Raw genomic sequence first — 20,824 nt, 5'->3', positions numbered from 1 at the left:
GAGCTGGTCCACGGTTCCACAAGCAGGACGGATCCACTCTGCTGGTCTTGAATCTGAAGTCTGACCCGCGGTCGGAGCCTCCTGACATCAAACTTTTTGGACTGGCAGTCTACCTTTTTGAAAATGGGGACCACCACCCCGGTCTGCCGGTCCATGGGCACTGTTCCCGACCCCCATGCGACATTGAAAAGGCGTGTCGGCCAAGACAGCCCAACAATGTCCAGCTCCTTCAGCATCTCAGGGCGAAGCTCCTCCACCAGGCGCCTTTCCACAGGAGCGATTCGTCACACCTTGAAGCCTGTGCCACGGATACGAGTGGACAGGTCTGTACTTGGCAAACTTGCTCGTGATCAAATGCTTTGAGCTGGTTGGTCTTCTGAGAGCACGAGAAGACAAGTACAGACAAGAACGCATTTTGAGAAACCACCAAGTGCAGAAAGGATCACCAGACGTTGACACACGGCTGCTGGCTCGCTGGGCGAAGCAACTTCAGACGAACTTCCTGAAAGCCCGACCGATAACGATGGCTTCAGACGATGCTTTTAAAGTAAGTACTTTGTTTGGCGTTCCGTTGTGTCGGTTTACGGCATTATTGATTTTGTTTACTACTTGAACGGACTTGACTACATTTGTCGTAAATGTGTCGTGGCCGTGTTCACACCTGTTTCAGGTGTCCTCCCTGAAGGGGAAAGTGGCCCTAATCACGGGGGCCAGCTCGGGCATCGGCGCGGGCACGAGCGTCCTGTTCGCCCGCCTCGGCGCCCTGTTGGCTCTGAGCGGCCGCGACGTGGACAACCTGAAGAAGGTCGCGAAGCGGTGCACCGACGGGGGCGCCGCCGCCGAGGTAACCGACGCTCAAGTCCTTTGTGGAACAAAAGAGGAGTGGAAAGACATTTGTATCATTTGCTTGCGTGAGTTTCAGAGACCTCGACGTAGTTAACAACCTTTTTATTTATTACATGAATCTCTTGAGCTTCATTTACCATTTTTAAAAATAGAAATCGAGAGGGTAAGTGACAAAGAAAAGGTCCAGAGCTTAACAAGGTAACCAAGAGACGAGACACGAATTGGATGATAAACCATTGTTTTTGTGTATTTTACAGCTGATCCATTAACAAAGTGTGTAATTAGGATTTTGAAACTCTTTAAAAAAATGCCTGAAAGTTTAGAAAATACTAATTGTGTGTTAGCCTTTGCTGGTTCCTGGAGACCTGACCGACGAGGACACGGTGAGGAAGACTGTGGAGCAAACTGTGGCTCACTTCGGCCGCCTGGATGTCCTCGTGAACAACGCTGGTATTCTGGCCATGGGCAGCATCGAGACCACGGACCTGGCTCAGTACGACCTCATCATGAACACGAACGTCAGGTATAGTTTTAACTCCGGTTATTTAGTATTCATGTATATAATTCTTCATTTTAGTGAGAATGTCCCCTAACTTGTGTGTTTCATTACCCCAGAACCGTGTACCACCTGACTCACCTGTGTGTGCCCCATCTGATCAAGACCAAAGGGTCCATTGTCAACGTATCCAGCATCAATTCACAGAGAGCGGTGGGTGATCCGAGGGCCACACATTCACTTCTCCACCCGCTGCACCTCTGTGTGTCAAGTCATTTTCAGTTTATTTGAAATAGCCCAATATCACGAATTACAAATTTGCCTCAGAGGGCTTTACAATATGTACACGTACGACATCCCCGACCCAACATGCAACAGAGGAGGATCCCTCTCCCGGATGGACAGAAGCAATAGATGTCATGTGTAGAAGGAACAGCGTTATGAATGAATATGACAGTAATGTATGAATAGTTGGTAGTAGGCATGATGTCACTATGCTCACAGCACTAAACCAACACTGCTCCCTCTCTGTAGTTCCCCGGTGTGCTGGCCTACTGCATGTCGAAGTCCGCCATTGACCACTTCACACGTTGTACAGCACTTGGTGAGTGAGACATTTTTCTCTCTCCTTCTACTATGTTTAGCGTTGTCAAAGTTCTCCATCAATAAACATTTTTCCATTTGTTTCCATTTTTCTTTTCAGAGCTGGCACCAAAGCAAGTCAGAGTGAACTGTGTCCGGTAATGTTTGAAAAAAAAAAATCAAACATCATGTGTTGTGTCGAGTAATTGACCTCTTTCATATTTTGGATATCTCCAATTAGCCGATTTAGAAAGCGTTGATATCAGTCGTTCCTGTTGGGAATGAAAGTGTTTTGTATCCCCGCTCCTGCTGCACCTCCACAGCCCCGGAGTGATCGTCACAGAGGTCCACAAGAGAGCCGGACTGGATGAGGACCAGTACGCCCAGGTAGCACCTCACGTCCAATACGAGCACATGCGTTCCCTCAGAGGTCCTGTCACGTCCTCGTGTCTCAGAGCACAGCAGACATATAGTTTAAGCTTTTGCGTTATATCTGTTGATCCTTTTCTTTCCACCACCCAGTTTCTTGCCGACTGTAAGCAGACCCACGCCCTCGGTCGGCCAGGGCAGGTGGACGAAGTGGCCCAGTGCATCGCCTTCCTGGCGTCCGACGCGGCCAGCTTCATCACCGGGGTCAACCTGCCCGTCGACGGGGGCCGCGACGTCATGTGCCCGATGTGACATCGTGCATATTAAGATGTCAGCAGTCTGCTAATATAGGCCTGTGGTGGCTGGGGCGTAGTTAGGCTCAGCTGTGGAGGGGTGTGGGGGAGTGGCTCAGGGAACAGGTGCTGGGAAGAGGCATAATTGGCCTCAGCTGTAGGTAATCAGGGTGATTGTGTCAATTTGACTTTTTTAGTTTTTAGCTCGCTGATAGGGTGTGAAATGAATATGAGGCTAAAACACAGTTTGAATGCATCATTATTTGTTCTCATTTTGCTATTAAGTTTTCTTTGACAAACAAATAAAATGAAAGCTGCTTATAAACAAAGGTTTCAGACTTTTTTTATTGAATGACCTGTTCCGAGTCGTGAGACTTCATTCACGCAGCTTAAACATGTAAAACACACTGAGCTCCTGTACCGCGTCGTTGTAATAAATCCTCTGAGTTTATAGGTGGGCGGGACCAATCGCCACTGACGCACCTTTCTGACGGATGCGTGAACAGCAAATAATACAGACGGTAATGTCCTAGAATACAGCTGATCGTCTCGGACAGATTAATTGGAGCAAAAACAAACACAGAGCGTAGAATCCGTAACGCTCTGAATAACTTGAAGCTGGAAAGCTAACCAGAATTTAAATACAAATTTAAATAGAATCCACTGTAGATAATAAAGGCTGAATAATTACATTTACAGTTTGACGGATAACAAGAACTTAACTTATATAGTGTCAGACAGAAGAAAGAATATTTAAAATGTTCAAATAATACCTTGAAAATATAATTTAATGAATGTGGCCTGCGTGTATATTTTACAATCTTCCCCTTTTTTTCTTTCTTTACTTTTTTCGACCAGCAAAGCACAGACCTAGCTTTGCCGAGAGTTTATCAACCGAGTGTCAGGCGTCACCTCCGTGTCACGTCTCTGCGTCACATCCGTGTCACGTCTTTTTGATGAGCGGTGCGGTACGAGGTAGCAACTTGACACACTGTTCTCGGCTCACACTGTGGAGGGGCTTCCCGTGCATTGACACCCGGAAAGCAGCACGCAGCAGGTGATTGTGTGAAGTTATCTGGTATAAAGACGCAGGGGGGGGGGGGGGGAGGGAGGGGGTTAAAAAACACTTACCTGGAGACTGTGTGTCTGAGGCATACCTGAATGAGTGATGTGATGCTTCTAATATATATATATATATATATATATATATGCCTTAAGGCTGTGGAAAAATAACTATTGCACTTTATATTACAATATACAGCACATATACATGTATAAATAGTTGAACATTAAAATAGGAATTATTGCATTTGCAGATGTCACCGTCCCATATTTCTGTACAGATTGCTTTTTCTTTTCTTTTTTTGTGCTAAATTGGGTCACAGCCCGTGAAGAAAATATGATACAACATAGGGTGGGACGTTCATATTACTGCCTTCCTAAAAAGAAGCATTCGGGTCTTGTGTCACACAAAGGAGTCTCTGATAATAATAAAAAAGAAGAAGAAGCATATTATTGTTTTCCATAGGCTGTTTAGTGCGGGAAGTCTTTTCTCTGCATTTTTTTCAACGGGCCTTCTTTCTCCGGTGCCGCCCCCCTCGGCCCCCCACACACGGGGTCTGTTGTTCTGGATACCACAGAAGCATCAGTCGTCCCCCCCGTCCCCCTCCACGCCGAGTAGTCCCGGGGCCCTTCCGCAGGGGGTCCTACAGGAAGCACACGGGTCCGACCTCGAGGTGGAAGCGCCCGGCACGTTCTCTGGTCGGCAGGTTGGACACGTCCACGATGGGGAGTAAGTTGGGGTCCTGGGTCTGGAAGATGAAGTGGGTCTGGTGCCAGCGGCCATCTTTGATCTGGAAGGGAAGGTGGCGTTGGGTCACGGGGGGGATGTGGCAACGGGGTACTTATTCAACAACACTACATTGTTCTTTAAAGCGTGGGCTTACCCAGCAGTCGTCCTGGGGGATGCGTGGCTCCAGGAGGTCGCCGGCCTGGATCACCTCCCCCGTCCAGGCCTTAAAGCTCAGAGCCCTGGACGACGGCTGCAGGGAGGGTCCCGCCGCCCACACGGGGGTGTTGAGGCAGTGGACGGTGATGTGCTGCACGGCCTCGATGCTCAACAGGTGGATGAAGTTCATCTGGATGCGACCCACTCCCGTCTCCAACTGTAAAAAGCAAGACGTTGTTAATGCGACTCAGATTACCCAAATTTAAATTAGGCCGTTTTTTAAATGACACAATTCCTATAAGGGTTCCTGATGCAAACAATAACTGGAGTTTTGCTCTATGAGTATGAGACAAAAGTAGATTTTTGGTGGTAATTAATTAGAGTTCCTCACATATGGATCACAGGTCTGTCCTGATTATTTTGGTTACAGTCGACGCAGACATGGAGTCTGTCTGTGATCTTCAGGATGTGATGTTTAATTGGATAAATGTTAAGACCTTAAGAGAAACTCCAAAACATTCCCATCCTAGATGTTTACCTGCCAACGGGGAAGCCTTAAGATTCATTCCAAGATTTCTTGTTTCTACGGTTTATAGTTTAAGGGAAGAAAAAGCGTAACAATCTCCGCTGAAGGCATCTCGTCTTCGTGTTAAGGGGTTTGTGAGTTTACGTTACACGGAGGTTTCTTTCGATGACCAACTATGGAGGAGATCCGAACCTGGGATACTGAGATGGGTTTCAGGCACGTCTGTCCACCGGCAGTGAAGTTGCACATCACCTCAATGGTGTCGGCGGCACAGCCGAGGTTTGGATCGATCCAGTAAGTGCCTGTCAGAGGAGGAGGAGGAGGAAGAAGAGGAAGAGGAGGGCCTCACTTAACAAGACCACGATGGGATGTACAGTCAGGTCCATAAATATTTGGACATTGACACAATCTTCATCATTTTGGCTCTGTACACCACCACAATGGATTTTGAATGAAACGATCACGATGTGCTTTAAGTTCAGACTTTCAGCTTTAATTTGAAGGTCTTTACATCCACATCAGGTGAACGGTGTAGGAATTACAACACATTTTATACGTGGACCCTCCTTGTTAAGGGACCAATAATAATTGGACACCGATCAGTTCACGCGTGGTCCTCACCGTCGTACATCCTCTGCTCACAGCTCTGGAGGTCCCGGCAGATCCGAGCCGGGTTGTCCCGGGTCCCCAGCGGGTTCTTCAGGCTCTGGATCAGGGCGCTGAGATGCTGCAAGGTCTTGAAGATGTCCGTGCCCTGGTCCAGCATGAGCAGGTCTATGCCTGGAGAGTTGTGCTTCGGACGGAAAGATTGCCCGTGGTAAAATTGTAATTTCTATATATATATATTTTTTTAGACTACCCCTGAACTCACCTCGGGCCTCAGGGTGGCGTGGGAGTCCATGAGGACTTGGAAGGTGGCGCCAAGAGCCTCGTTATTCTGCCGGAGGAGACAACAACGGCGTGACCGAGACTCTTTAGGAACGGTGATGACGTACCGGGAAGGTTACGTGACATTTTTTTATGAAACACTAAATTACAGCTTTCCAATCATTTTATGACATTCTATTTGGACTTCGAAAAGACATTTTACGAGACAGACTTTTGACTTTTTATGGCTTATGTGACGGAAATTATCACATTAAAGGTTTGTGAATAGTTTTGTAATCTTTAAAAGACAAATGTCGATAGTTTTTAGACAAGAGACATTAATGAGAGGACATTTAATAAAGTATTCATATGATGTCATATGCCAACCGTACGATGACTTTTTAAGATATTTTATACATGATTGATATTGATGGATATGATGACATGTGGTAATACATTTTCATGACATGCATTATGACATACAATACTATACATTCTTAGTTTTGTATGACCTACTAAACATAATGGTTCTTTTTTACTTTTCAGTTTGAACTTTAATGACATTAAAGAGAAACATACTTACAAGTAAGAGGGAGGAAGTAGGAAGACCCTGGAAAGAGAGAAACCTGTAGTGAATGCAGCGCATATATATTGTATATATATTGTGTTTGCAATTCTCTAGAAGCATTCATTGCATCTCATTCTCCACTGTTACTGGTGGATTCTGCCATTCTCATCGAATATGCAGATTTGCCCATATCAGGAGCTCCCTGTTTGACTGGTGGTGGGGGGGGGGGGTTCTCCAGCAGATGAGATGCTGCACACACAGCTGAGTACCTTAACTTTTTTCCAATGCAAATTTAAAGATCTGAATTATGACGAAAAAATACCATTAGCATTATTATTTAACACTATAGTCTGCTCTGTGCTCTCGAACGACTACACGTCAATTAAATGTGCTTTCCATCTTGATTTATTTTTATTTGTTAAATCATTTTTTAAATTTGTTAAATGACTGAGGAACCAACTGTTAGCCGAGCTTCGGGAGATTTTTACATTTACGCGAAATCTAAAAAAACTCACCGGTGGTCCAGGAGGTCCGCGGGGGCCGAGAAATCCCTAAAAAAAGAAGAAGTGCAACATCACATCAGCTGTGACAACATTCAGAAGTCTGCCTTTCAGCGGAAGAAGATGATGAAGTAGTTGATTGATTTCATCTGGCGGTGAGCGGGACCACCGGCCCGTGTGAAGAATAATGATGTCGCCGCACGGCGGGGATAATTACTCACCTTGGGTCCTTGCAACCCCTGGAAGACACACAAGAGGAAAAGTCATCAATATTCACAAGTGGACAATCCCACAATAACAGAAAGAGCTCGAGGGCGCATGAAATAGGATCCTATCGTGCACATGTGGCGCCGTCTTCGTGCCAATTCATCCAACTGTAAAAACCGTTGGATGAATTGCCCTCTTGATCCTCTATAAGTCCACAATCTGCAAATCTGGATTTCAGACAGCGAGCTCCAACACGAACGTGAGAATGTAAACACGCCTCCGTACGAGCGCAACAACAAACCTCTGAGAAAAGCTTAAGACGAACACCCAGCCAACATTCATCACCCCCGACAAGGAAATTCCACGGAAGCGGCGTGTCACCCCGCGAGTGTAAAGAACAAAACAAGTGCCCGAGGCCGAGCGGCGTGCCGGCTCCATACTAAGTATCCACAAAAAAAAGATTCATCAAAAACATCCACCACGCACCGTCTCCCCCCGACTTCCTTTGTCCCCCTCGGGTCCCTGATGGAGAGAAAGGAGACAGAGGATCACTGCGTCACTGCCACGAAGAGAGAAGTCACACAAACGGGGATGAGGTGTGAGATACGTACGGGATGACCGCTGGGGCCGGTGATGCCGGCGGGGCCCACGGCTCCCTCCATACCCTGGGAAGAGAGAGGCAGGTTCGTGACCGGCGACACGTATGATGGAGGAGCTGGTGGAGCGCTGTGTGTGTGTGTGTGTGTTTTATTTTGCAGCTTTTTTGTGAGAGAGAGAGTTCGGTACACAGTTATACCGAACCGCCATTAATCTTCAACCTCACCAGCAGACCGCGCGGCCCTTTTGGTCCCTGTATCGCCGCGGGGCCGACGTCTCCCAGGGGCCCCTAGAAAGACACATATAGTATTTATAGTGTTTAACTGGCAGATAAGATATGGATGCGTTTTAAAGGTTAAATCCGTATTGAATATTCAGTGACCTTTCATGACCTCTACTGACAAGAAGCAGGATTTTGTAACATTGACACATTCACCTACTGCTCCTCTAACGCAGTGGTTCTCAAATGGGGGCACGTGGACCCCTGGGGGTACGTGGAGGCACTCCAGGGGCTACGTGAGATTTGTCTAAATACAGAAAGTATTCAGACCCCTTTAATGTGATATTTCAGTTTTTCTTTTTAATACATTTGCAAACATTTCTACATTCCTGTTTTTTCTGTAAAGATGGGGTACTGAGTAAAGATGAATGAGAAATAAAATGAACTTTTTTGATTTTAGCAAATGGCTGCAATGAAACAGAGTGAACATTTGAAAGGGGTCTGAATACTTTCCCTACCCACTGTATATTTAAAATTAGTATCCATTAAAAAATGTTTTTTTATAGTTCTAAATTTATAGATTATAGGTTGTTTAGATGTTTGTTGTTGTTGGCTGTTTTTCACTTTATTACTTTATTACTATTATTATTACTACAATCACTTCATGTTGGACAAGAGAGAAACATACTTTCGATATTCTGTATGTTGACAATAAAGATGAATTGGACTTTAGTTATTTAATAAATATTCAATTAAATATAAATGTAAGTTCATGAACTTAAATTTGATATATTCTATTCTTAATCAGAAAACACTGATGGCCCAGCACTGTGTATTACATATTTTTTTAAACCAAGAATCCGCTGTATTTCCCACGGGGTGCATCAGTGAAAAAAGGTTGAGTTCCTCCAACGTCTCAAAGACAATGAACTCCTATTTCCAGACTAATTACAGCAGTGTGTATTATACACTAATACCAATTGCTACACTGTACTATGTTAACAGTTAGCATACAGAATTTAAAAGTTATTTAAAATATTTTACAAAGAGTAAATATAATACTTTGATGGACTTTGGTCCAAATCTAACAAATAAACTTCACTTTCCTTTTAATAGTTTGTTTTCTGAGCTTTTACTGGAGTTATTATTCTGTACAAACTTCAAAATGTATTGCAACGCTTCTCAATTTCTTGTCCGCATATTCCAGTGTTGATTAAAAGCACGCTCGAGATTTAGCATACAGACTTTTACACACTAACACGATATTTATACGTCCTTATTCATTTGAAATAAAGGAATGTCAAATGCATTATGCCAAAAAAATAAACAGGACGTTCTACTGCATCCACTCACAAGCCAGTATGCCTTTCTGGCTATTCAGACCCACAATCCTTTGCATGAGAGCACAGGACAATGATGGCTCAATGGCTGAAGTCCCAATGAGCAAGAGGGTCAAAGTTCAAGGCGCAATGTTATAACGTTATCGATGTTGTGACAATGTTATACAAATGTTATAACAATGTTGTGACATTGTTGTAACAATGTTGTAACAATGTTATAACATTGTTATACCAAAGTAGTATATACCAATAGTGTGCATACTGCATTCAACACGACATACAGTGGAATATTAAGTAAATGACTTAATCAATGATTAACTTGCTCATTTATCGGCTAATTCAGTTAAAAAAACGACAAAAAGTCATTTAACAAACTTTTTAGCTTTAAACCCAAACCCATAATTCTTTAGAAACTGTTATGATGTGATGTTGTACATGGTGTATTAATGCTATAAATGCACTGTTCTGTTCGTGCTGTACATTTTGAAGGATGTAACATTTTCACAGACCACTGCAAACAGCTTCCTCACCGCTTAACGATGCGCGTGCCCCCAGTTTTTAATCGACTCCACTAAAGCTGTAAAAATCAAATGGCTTGCAGCGAAAGAGCTTTTCTCACAACGGCGCCGTAACAAAATTAAAACGTATCTTACGTTTTCATTAATGTAATTACTCCACGCGGAAAAGTTTTTATAAGAAGCTCGGGTCAACAACTTTAATCTCTTCTCAAAAATATGACCGATATTGTTGCGTCGACGGCCATTTTTCTCGACATCGCTCCAAAAGATGCTTTGTTTCAGAGCGCTGCATTTTTTGTCTGACGACTTGGCGCCAATTAGCCACAACTCATTGCTCCCGAGTTAGAGCGATTACAATAAACTCCAGCGAACACGAACGCGAAGCTCATCTGCTTCGCACTCCCGTTCAACTCCCACAGTAGCAGAATATCCCCAAATCACCCCGAGGCCTGAAATGAAAGAGCGAGACTCCAGGAAAAGCCTGCTCTGTTATCTTCAGCTGGCAGTAATAATCTATAGAGCGGCGGCGCCGGCGCTGTAAGTAAAGCAGACTTATGGTGGAGCAGATGTCATCCCGGGGCATGTTACAGAAATACATAACAGCCTTCATATCAATTTTTCACTGAAGACAAGGTAATGTAATCTAGCTTTCAGTAAATTTTCTAAGAAAAGAAGCTCAAACTTCACAAAAAGTACTAGAAAAGTAAATGTGAGTTATAAACCCAGAACATTGTTTTTTGTGTCAGATCCCCATCTGGAACATTAAAACTCGACATGACTGATTGATCCTCGAGTTCATCATTTTGGTTTTAGAGTGGAGCTCAATGGGTGTGACATACCTTCGGCCCAAAGAGACCCAACAGCCCTGGGAATCCTTGATCCCCGATATCCCCCTGGTAGACAAGAAATGAGAGAGTCATTACTGGGGGCCGGATTTGTGTTTTCAGAGAAATGCAAATATAGATGCAGGGTGGTGTATACAAATGTACAAGTAAAAGATCATTAAAGGGGTGGCGTTTTTGTGTGTGTTTGTCTTTGGATGTATATGTATGTGTGTGTGTGTGTGTATGTATGTATACATTTGTTGTTTTTGTCTTTGGATTGGATTAAATCTATTGTCATTGCACAGAGTACAAGTACACAGGCAATGACATGTATTCTCTGCATTTAACCCATCCTTAGTCATTAAGGAGCAGTGGGCTGCAGTGATGCGCCCGGGGAGCAACTGGGGGTTCAGTGCCTTGCTCATGGGCACTTCGACTTGCAACTAATGGGGACAGCGGGGATCGAACCGACGACCTTGGGGTTGCAGGATGACCCCCTTACCCGACTAAGCTACAGCCGCCCCTTTGGATGTATATGTGTGTGTGTGTAGGTGTGTGTGTGTGTGTGTGTGTGTGTGTGTGTGTATGTATGTATGTATATGTATATCATCATTATATATCATTGTATGTATGCATATATATATATATCATTTTGCCTTGTTTTATTTAATTTTTGTAATGTTTATATCTGACATTTTTTAATTTTTTAATGTTTATGTATCTACATGAATACAAAAATGTAAGTATAAAAAATAATTTGTGTCATTTATACATGAATATACTTGTGTATACACTGTATACATTTGGCCATTGAAATTTGGTTTAAAGTCATGGAAAGGTCATAGAAAGGTCCTGGAAATCCATTGGTCAACATGTGTATGAATCCTGCTTTAGGAAAAGGAAATCCAAAAGGTGTTTTCACAAATCCGGTGTCGCACCGGTTGCCCTTCAGGTCCGTGCTGCCCTCGCTTTCCGGGCAACCCCATCCCGCCAACGGAGCCTTTTTCCCCCGAAGTGCCAGTTTGGCCCAGAAGACCCCGCTCACCCTAGAAGAAGAAAAAACACACATAAACACGTTGACTTCCTCCCACATGACCCCAAGTGACCTCTAAACAGACACCGGACCACCCAGTATAACCCGTAGTGCAGTGACCGGCTCATGATCCCTCACTGGCTTCCCACCATGCTTATTAATGCAAGTAATACGCACCACTGGGCGCTGCCCCTTGAAGTAAGTGGAGAAAGTTTCATTATTACAAGATGCAGCATAACCAAACTACCTTTTATCTCATAAGCAACTGTACCAAAATCCAATTCATGTCCGCAACGTGGATCACCAACATACACTACCGTTCAAAAGTTTGGGGTCACTTAGGAAAAGAAAAAAAATGAAGAAATGTCCTTATTTTTCAAAGAATAACACCGTTTTTTTCAATGAAGAAAACTTTAAATTAATCAGAAATACATTGTATACATTGTTAATGTTATTCTAGGTGGAAACGTCTGGTTTTAAATGAAATCTCGACATAGGTGTATTGAAACCCATCTCCAGTGTTCTAGTGGTACATTGTGTTATCGCCTTAGAAAACTAACGGAGGGTTAGAAAACCCTTTTTAATGTTAGCACAGCTGAAAACAGTTATGCTGATGAGAGAAGCTATAAAGCTATCCTTTGAGCTTAAAGTTTGAAGAACAAAATGAATATTCAAATAAAAATCATCATTTCTAACCTTGTCAATGTCTTGACGATATTTTCTATTCATTTTGCAATTCATTTGATGAATAAAGATTTGAGTATTCATGGAAAACATGAATTTGTCTGGTGACCCCAAACTTTTGAACGGTAGTGTATGACCAGATCATAATGCAACTTTAGTCCCTAACCATGTGCAAAGCGAGGGGGGAAAAACACAAAATGCTAACAAATAAAGCCTCTTTGTGTTTCTCACTGTTCTGCATTATATGTAACTTTAATGTGACGTTGGCCATGAGAACTACGAATGTGCCAACTCATTAATATTTGCGACACCTTTCTGCAATTATTGCTGTAAAAATAAAGTCTAGATTCATGGCGTCGGCGGTTATAAAAACAGCACAGTGGCGCCAAAGAAGTCAACTCTGGCAGATTACAGCAGAGTTGGCAATATCCACTTGATATTGGCAATATAAATTAACTGCATTGTGATCTACAAAAAAACTTGAGCTTAGACATGAAGTTCTTGTGGATACGAGCAAGACTTTGCACAATAAGCTCAAGCAACTAAAATGAAGGAAAGAAAAAAGTACAAACTGTCCTCCCATCACTTCCTACCTTCGGTCCAAAGGAGCCTTGACTTCCAGGAAGTCCCGTCTCACCAGCTGTGGCCGGCTGGCCCAGTTTCCCAGGTAAACCCACTTCGCCATCTTCTCCTTGCTCGCCCTTGACACAGAAGAAAAGTCAAGGATTCAAGGAAAAATTAAGGTATGATCAAATATTGCTAGAACTGTGTTTTCTTCTTTCTTTTCATTCATTGAAAAGGTGAACCACTGACTTCTTGATCCAATGTGAGGTCAAAGGACAGAAATGTCGTACGTGTACAGATTGTAAAGCCCTCTGAGGCAAATTCGTAATTTGTGATATTGGGCTATATCAAATAAACTGAATTGAATTGACTGTCCTAACCGTGACTCCTTTAGTCCCATCGGTACCAGGCAGTCCGTCGATGCCGGACTGGCCCTCGAGTCCCTCCCTGCCCACGACCCCCCGCGGGCCGAGAGGACCCTCCAGACCCTTAGAAGGACAAATGTAAAAAATGCTCAAGTCAAAGCTTTGCATCGGGTGTAAATAACAACATTTTTACCTCCACTGTGAGTTATGAATAATTATTAATCCAACTCACTGGTGGTCCTTTGGTCCCAGGTGCACCGCTCGCCCCTGATTTTCCTTTCTGACCCTGGAGTATAAAGAGTTCTTACATGGCAGTATATATCGTCCACTAATATTGCAATAAAGCGTTTTTTAAATTTTTTATAACAAAACCATGCCACTATATGTTGTGTCCTTACTTGATCACCTTTGGATCCTCTCAGGCCCAGTTGTCCTTTTGGCCCGGGGTGTCCCTAAAAAATGATCGAAGCTGTATTACACTGATTGTGTTTGTACAGTGTCTATAAATCTTGTTGTATGTTTTTAAGGAAGTATAAATAAGATAATTACAGGAAGGCCTGAGGCGCCCGCTTCACCTCTCTTTCCATCGATGCCTATTTCACCCTGAAGCACATCACGTTCAACACGTCAATGTACCGTCAATAACAACTTGTCCGTTTATATTGGTGTTTTCTTTTCTTCTTTTTTTCGCTCACAATGTGTCCGTTATCGCCCGGCTCTCCTCTCGCTCCTCTGTTTCCAGGAGGACCCTGTTTGGTTCATCATGTGTAAGATGTATAAGATAGATAGAAAACTTTATTAATCCCCAGTGGGGAAACTCATTTGCATACAGACAAAAAATAGACACAACAAATGGAAACACACCGCAAGGAACAAACAAAACCAGAAGATGCCCCTTAAAACGTGACCATCAGAAAGATGCAACAAAAAAAATACTTCTTATTAAATTAAATAATAATAAAATAAACCTAAAGGTGCTCATTAAAAAAACGAACTGCTGCTGGAAGGAAAGACCTTCTCAGTAGCTCGCCGGAACACCGAGGCATCCTAAGTCTCACTGTAACAGCTTCCGGGCCGTTACCCGTGGGTTTCCCCCAAAAGCTCCAAGGATCAGCCACGAACAAAGAGGTTCCATTTGATAACATATTTTATTTGCCAACACACAACACACAGCAGCTGCGCCTCTGCTCACTTTCCTTTTCCTCTCCACTCTGAACTGAGAGCTTTTATCAGGCCGGCGTCGGCTGCTGACTGATTGCCAACATTAACAACCAGCCAGCAGCCGAGGCCAAATTGGAGACAGCTGCCACACTCACTAAAGACCTTCTCAGTCGCTCGGTGGAACACCGAGGCATCCTAAAGGTGCATTCACTCCAAAAGCGACGTGATTTGTTGCGTCGCCCAAAACGCGTGCGTTTACTCGCTCGACCATTTGCCGTGTCTCGTCTCCGTAAAGACCATTATCATTTCCTTCATCCACCACGGAATAACTAACCACTAGTTCTGCGTTATACTTGTTGAGGACATCTCACAAACATCTGAACATCTAACGCCCTCGTGTTTGGGTTCATGACATCACCCGTAGGCTCACTCAGCTCGGTCACTTTCACCGATGAAGATAACTGTTACGTCCGAAACGCGGCGCCCGGAAAAGGTCCCATTTATCGCAGCCACACGCGTCTGTACGTTTCATGGGATTTGGTTGCGCGAAAAAATCGCATCGCTTTTGGTGTGGAATGCACCTTTAGTCTTACTAAAGACCTTCTCAGTCGCTCGGTGGAACACCGAGCAGTGGCGTGTCCAGACCTTTTTGACTGGGGTGGCCCAAGTGGGGAACTGACTTATGTAGGGGTGGCATGAAGTACGAGTGCACATCGGGGCGGGGGGCACGGAATAGCATTAATTTACCATTTTTGTCTCTACTATCCATATCTACTTTAATTACTTTATAGTGTCTTACATTCCTGTGTTTAAAGTTTAATTTAAAAGATAAACAGACCTACCAATCTCAACAGAGTGACACCATACAAATGTAATATAAAACTTCCATACTTTATTCTTTAACAACTTGTACAGTACTGTATATACAAAAGAAAATGCACATTCTCAGAGTAAGTGCCAACAAACTTAAAATAAAGTAATAATGCCAACAATATTGAAAACGGTCACAGTATAAAGTAAAGTGCCAATAAAATAAATACAATTAAAACTGTCACAGTATAAAGTAAAGTGCCAACAAAAAAAACAGCCCAGATACATTTAAAACAGTTGAATTCTCCTGTTCTTGTGTTGGCTTGCAAACAGTTTTATAAAGTCATCCATGTTCAATGCCTTAGCTCTTCTTGACTCAATGCTTAGCACACCTAAATGGCTTAGCCTGCTATCTACCATTGTTGTCCTCAAATGGTTTTTAATTAGCTTTAGAGCAGAAAAGCTCCGCTCACAGGCAGCACTGCTGACTGGAAGGGCTACAGCTATTTTGCACAGCCTGAAGAGCTCATGAAACACCTCTTGGTACGGTTCTAAAAACACAGTCAAGTCTAGAATGCTTGCCAACTCTCTTGCCCCACTCTCAGCCTTCCTTTTCAAAATTCTCCTAGCCTGGTGAAGCTCATGAGTAAGATCTTCTTGATCACAACCATACATTTCACCCAAGCCAAATACTTGGTTGTCTTGAAGGAATGTACTGCTTTTAGGGTTTAGGGCCTGTAAACCCTTCATTATTAAACAGTTAGGTTTTGAGAACCTTCTTTCCAATTCACCAATCATGGAGTCAAGGATGGGGTAGAGTAGTCTCTGTCTGAATGTATCTTTGTCATCATTACCCTTCCGCAGGCCTATAGTACATGTCACATAAGACACAACCAAGTTTGGAGCTAACTTTTTGTGATCTCTTCTTCTCACTATTCTCAACAGCTATATTACACTGTTTGGCTGTCTCTACTATGTCATGCCACAGTTGATCACAAAATGTCTCAGTCCTGTACTCCTGAAGTGTATCGTGAAGTGACTCCACCATGTCTACTGCCATAGCTAAATCAACTGAGGGTGACTGTAGCAGGTCAGAAAGCAGCTTTGTGTTTCCGAACAGTTTTCGGAAGGTTGCAAGGAGGGATATGAATGTGAGGTCAATCTGTGCAAGCAAACCTCGAGCATCAGTGGATCTGTCTCTATGATTTTCTTCGCTTATATTTTGAAGGACACACAACACAGCTGGTAACCTATCCATGAAGTTCCTGCAAGCCAATGCTCTACATGCCCATCTTGTGTCACTAAGTTGTTGTAACTCCCTAGGCTGGCCCCATACATCTCCTTTTGAACATCCAGCCATTTCTGGTGCACATAAGATCCTGACATGTACACATAGAGCTTCTCAAGCAGTGAGAAGAAGCAATCAGCCTCTGGAACTGACTTCACAGTGTCAACTAAGACCAGGTTCAGACAGTGCGCATTACAGTGGACATAAGCATGTTTAGCCTCTGTCTTAATTCTGGCTGCCACACCTGTGTGTTTGCCACTCATCACTGAGGCCCCATCATAACCTTGTCCAACAAGATTTTCTTTGTACTGAAGGCCATATCTTTCTAAACACTGGATGATCATTTCGCTGAGCCCTTAGCATCTAGATGTTGGGCATGTTGGAAATCAAGAAAGCTTTCATGCACAGCCCCGTTGTAGTAATACCTAACTACTAATGACAGCTGCTCCTTCTTTTCAGATCTTTGGTTTCATCAGCAATGACAGAGAATACCACACTCTCCTTCACTTCCTTCACAATCTCATCACGCACCATACTTGCTAAGCACTGCAGAATTTCATTCTGTATGGTATTGCTTGTGTATTTTGCATTGCGTTGTCCCTTCATTTTTTGGGCTACCATAGGATTGTGTTTAGCGATCATTTCTAGAATTCCTAAGAAATTCCCTTTGTTGTCATATTCTTCCGATTCACGGTGACCTCTTTGTGCTATATTCTGTGTTGCTGTCAAAAGCAGTACATCTGCAACTGTTTTAATGTAACTGCGATTCTCTTCAACTTTCTTTTTGTACTCTTTGTTAATCATATCTAAGATAGAAGAATCTGTAAGCAATAGCCTCTTGTGCTCATTCCAAGCAAACATGGCATTAATGTGAGACTCAGATTTCTCATGCAACTTAAAGCCAGCATCTTTGTACGTTGCTTTTTTCCAGTGTGAAAAGCCTGATTCTGAGGAGAAAACAGATTCTGACGCGCCAGGCAGGGAGAAGTGTCTGCATGCGTAACAGTAGGCTGAATCTTTGCTTTGTGAGTATTCAAGCCAGGAATTGTGGTTAAACCACACTGGATTGAACGCCCTCCTCTTCTCACCTTGGAGGGTTCTTGGAAAAACCTTTAAACGAGGCTGAGAGGGACCTGCTGCTCTTGACTGTGAAATATCTGAAAGTGACAAAAGCATGAGAATTGGATCAGTGTCATGTACTTGTTGGGACAGAAGTGCTCATTGGGGCATTAGTACAGATGAAAGAATTGAATTAAGTACAATATATTTCATATGAAATATTAAGGCATACCATGAGGTCCAGGTGGGGCCACAAGGGCTGCTGCATCACCATCCCCACGTGTCACTGCATGGCCTGCAGGTACTGCTGGATGGTTCTCAGTGTCAGTGTCATTGTCAGAGAGTGGCTGACTTGACACACCTGAAGTAATATAGGGATTTTAACAGTTGTATCAATTTATTTGTATGTCAAATTAGTCATATTTAGCTTTTTCACACCTGTATTGTTAAAAATAGGGCTTTGCCCTGAATCTCAGTATAAGCCACTATAAGTATAGCAAAAGTGAAACATCTCAAGTCATAGCAGATAGTTTTATAAAGATGCATACATTACATACCCTGATGTGCAAGTGAAGATGAAGGGCCTTCATCACCAGTATCCTTGTCTGAGTCTACAAAAACACATACGTTGTCATCAGAATGATAATAAAATCAGCCTTTTTGTAAGTAGGCTAAGTGGTATGTTACGCAACCCAGATGACTAAAATGAAATAATGACTATTGCACTTCTACACTAATTGAGAAGTTAGTGTCAACTTTAGTTTCAATGTCTGGCAATTAACCACAATGTCATTGATATTATCAAGGCAATCAAATAAGTGCTTACTAAAGAGAAATCTGGAACTATCAGGATTTTACATACCCATGTGTACAGCTGAAGCTGGAGGCTCCTGCTGTACATCCCTAGCAGAGTCAAGCTGGCTCTCATCCTCAGACTGACTAGCACTGCTGGCTTCTGCTGCTCTGTCCTGCTCTGTTGTTTTGGATTTCTTTCTTTTGAAGAATCCCTGAATGTTCTGATTTCTTTTCATACTGTAATAGTCGCATGTCATGATGCATGTCACTATATCTTGCACAATACATTTAGCCTAATTATGAATGCATGAATGAATGTGACATGCAAAACTTACTCAGGTCTAATGTTACAAAGTTAGAAGAGATACAAGACAGATTTACATACTGTAACGTTAAGTTAGCTAGCGTTAGCATCAGCGTTAGCATTAGCGTTAGCATTAGCGTTAGCGTTAGCATCGTTGACAATAACCAAACAATGATGACGACAGGTTTGCTAGTAAGCTGAGTCAGGAAATAATAAAATAAGATGGGAAAACGTTTTAGCTTTTAAACCATTCACACATGTGTATCAATAAGTCTACTCACATCTTTCAGGAGCTAAGAATCCTGGACAGGTTTGCTAGGCAGCAAGCTGAGTCAGTCGACACTGTCGACAGTCGCGATGATGACAGACCTGCACCACATATCGTGAAAATCAAAAAACGTTTTAGCTTATTACAGTTCAAACTTTTTAAACCACTGACTCATTATGTGTAACTGTTATCAATAATTCTAGCTACTCACATCTTTCAGGAGCGAGTAGCCGCAATCTCTTGATGTCTTCTTGATGTCTTCTTGTCGGTTGAAAATGAAAGTTCGGTAGTCACACAATTCAAACGTTCCCGCCTCCGTGGGCAGATAGCCAATCATAGTTTAGCATATGGGGTGGCACCTGGGGTGGCCAATCAGATTCCAGGGGTAGCACGTGCCACCCCTGGCCACCCCCTAGACACGCCCCTGACACCGAGGCATCCTAAGTTTCACTAAAGACCTTCTCAGTCGCTCGGTGGAACACCGAGACATCCTAATTTGCTCAGTGAATGAACTTCGGAGCTCATCAAAAACACGGTGTAGTGGATGAGCCTCAAAAGAAACGGTTGTTTTAAGCTTGGCCCTTGTCCTCTTTTGTAGGCTGACCTCAATTTAATGAAACAATCCAGACCACCACTCGCAGTAAAAAACAAAAACAGGAAGATATTTAAGAAACTCACTGTGCCACCTCGGGGACCTGACGGGCCGTCCACCTTGCTGTCGTCTCCCTGCTCCCCCTGAGCAACAAATACATAAATACATGGGCACAGACGCACAACCACGATCAATGAAAACCTGGTGATTTGTGCAAAAATCAATAGGCGTTTCTTTTTTAAAGACAGAACAACAATAGTAAACACATCGCCCCGCTCTCTTTACATGAATGGCAAATCACTACATGCAGCATTACACTCATAATGATCCCATTCTCACTGGAACGGACACCAACATCTGTTTCGGGGTTTTAAAAAAAATATTTTTACACAGGATTCATCAAACAATAACCCACAGATGTGCGCGTGGTTTTTTAATAGTCACGTGTGTTGCATATGTGTCATGGGAAATAAATAAACTTGGAGGCCCATCAGGCATCTAGAAGCATGAGATTAATTAGTGATGGCCGCAGGGGGGGGGGGGCAAGCACAGCTGACACTTAAAGGGAGGAAACCATTTTAAAAAGTGCAGCGGCGCGAGTGCTTTTGATAAACAATGCAGATGCATGAACAATGCAGATGTGTATTTATTTGTGCCGGGGTCACTTGTCTCTCACTCGATTGCCAGTCGTACAGTTTGCGGCGTGACGGCTCGGTGATAATTTAATTAGAAAGCAAAGCACATTCTTTAGTTTGTGGATATTGGCATAGAGAAAGTAACAAATACTAGCATCCAGATGGCTCCTGCCCAGGGACTTAAAACAATAAAAATATGCTGATTAGCGTCTCACTAGACTGTAGTGTGGGTGTGTGTGTTCCATTCTGTGCTGCTCCTGTCAAATATACACAGATTATGGCGCTAATATCCCTAAAACCATGAGCGGACCAGGTGCTCGGCTAATTATATACATTTTGACGGCACCGAGCTAATTGGGCATGTCCAAGTTCATATCATTGATCATATTAGGGATGACTTTAGGAATAATGCAAGGACAAAGACAGACAGGGAAAGCACTAATTAGGGACACACCAATGACATTTTTTATTTTATTTAAAGCTGACCACTAAAAGACAACGAGCCGAATGTTGTGAAGTCATGCAGAGCTCATGAGACATAATCAAAGTGCAGACGGCTATTAGA

At 43.1% G+C, this 20,824-nt stretch overlaps 2 protein-coding genes and 1 long non-coding RNA gene across 5 annotated transcripts in view; 1 reads left to right on the top strand and 2 right to left on the bottom strand.

Annotated features, from left to right (window-relative positions):
- The first annotated feature begins 464 nt into the window (after positions 1-464).
- On the top strand, positions 465-2,915 carry LOC130197113 (3-oxoacyl-[acyl-carrier-protein] reductase FabG-like). The gene is made up of 8 exons (XM_056419633.1): positions 465-547; positions 671-844; positions 1,191-1,369; positions 1,462-1,555; positions 1,877-1,946; positions 2,046-2,082; positions 2,248-2,311; positions 2,447-2,915. The coding sequence occupies exons 1-8, from the start codon at positions 524-526 to the stop codon at positions 2,603-2,605; spliced, it is 801 nt and encodes a 266-aa protein (XP_056275608.1). The 5' UTR covers positions 465-523; the 3' UTR covers positions 2,606-2,915.
- col27a1b (collagen, type XXVII, alpha 1b) overlaps positions 2,913-20,824 on the bottom strand; it is an 80,892-nt gene continuing 62,980 nt past the window's right edge. Inside the window, exons 42-61 of one of the 3 annotated variants that reach the window (XM_056419624.1) lie at positions 19,711-19,767; positions 14,043-14,096; positions 13,897-13,950; positions 13,746-13,799; positions 13,580-13,633; positions 13,363-13,470; positions 13,012-13,119; positions 11,640-11,747; positions 10,717-10,770; positions 8,026-8,088; positions 7,814-7,867; positions 7,689-7,724; positions 7,217-7,234; positions 7,011-7,046; positions 6,511-6,537; positions 5,932-5,997; positions 5,682-5,853; positions 5,253-5,362; positions 4,533-4,751; positions 2,913-4,439 (exon numbers count right to left, since the gene is read on the bottom strand). In XM_056419624.1, coding sequence (XP_056275599.1) covers positions 4,293-4,439; positions 4,533-4,751; positions 5,253-5,362; positions 5,682-5,853; positions 5,932-5,997; positions 6,511-6,537; positions 7,011-7,046; positions 7,217-7,234; positions 7,689-7,724; positions 7,814-7,867; positions 8,026-8,088; positions 10,717-10,770; positions 11,640-11,747; positions 13,012-13,119; positions 13,363-13,470; positions 13,580-13,633; positions 13,746-13,799; positions 13,897-13,950; positions 14,043-14,096; positions 19,711-19,767 — 1,599 coding nt within the window. In that variant the 3' untranslated portion in view covers positions 2,913-4,292. Of the gene's footprint in view, positions 4,440-4,532; positions 4,752-5,252; positions 5,363-5,681; positions 5,854-5,931; positions 5,998-6,510; positions 6,538-7,010; positions 7,047-7,216; positions 7,235-7,688; positions 7,868-8,025; positions 8,089-10,716; positions 10,772-11,639; positions 11,748-13,011; positions 13,120-13,362; positions 13,471-13,579; positions 13,634-13,745; positions 13,800-13,896; positions 13,951-14,042; positions 14,097-19,710; positions 19,768-20,824 lie in introns of those variants that run through there. The other 2 variants (XM_056419625.1, XR_008832378.1) reach the window with 2 other exon arrangements.
- On the bottom strand, positions 17,065-19,700 carry LOC130197114 (uncharacterized). The gene is made up of 3 exons (XR_008832379.1): positions 18,528-19,700; positions 17,898-18,276; positions 17,065-17,763 (listed from the first exon to the last, which is right to left on the bottom strand). It is a non-coding gene; the product is annotated as an uncharacterized LOC130197114 (long non-coding RNA).

This window comes from Pseudoliparis swirei, chromosome 7, assembly GCF_029220125.1.
Source record: "Pseudoliparis swirei isolate HS2019 ecotype Mariana Trench chromosome 7, NWPU_hadal_v1, whole genome shotgun sequence".
Taxonomy (NCBI): domain Eukaryota; kingdom Metazoa; phylum Chordata; class Actinopteri; order Perciformes; family Liparidae; genus Pseudoliparis; species Pseudoliparis swirei.
Note: the sequence above shows the minus strand (reverse complement) of the source record. Positions and strands in the feature narration are given on the sequence as shown.

Coding starts and splice junctions, on each gene's coding strand:
- LOC130197113 (XM_056419633.1), top strand. CDS start 524: ATGGCTTCAGACGATGCTTTTAAA. Junction 548..670: donor CTTCAGACGATGCTTTTAAA/GTAAGTACTTTG, acceptor CACCTGTTTCAG/GTGTCCTCCCTGAAGGGGAA. Junction 1,556..1,876: donor GCATCAATTCACAGAGAGCG/GTGGGTGATCCG, acceptor CCCTCTCTGTAG/TTCCCCGGTGTGCTGGCCTA.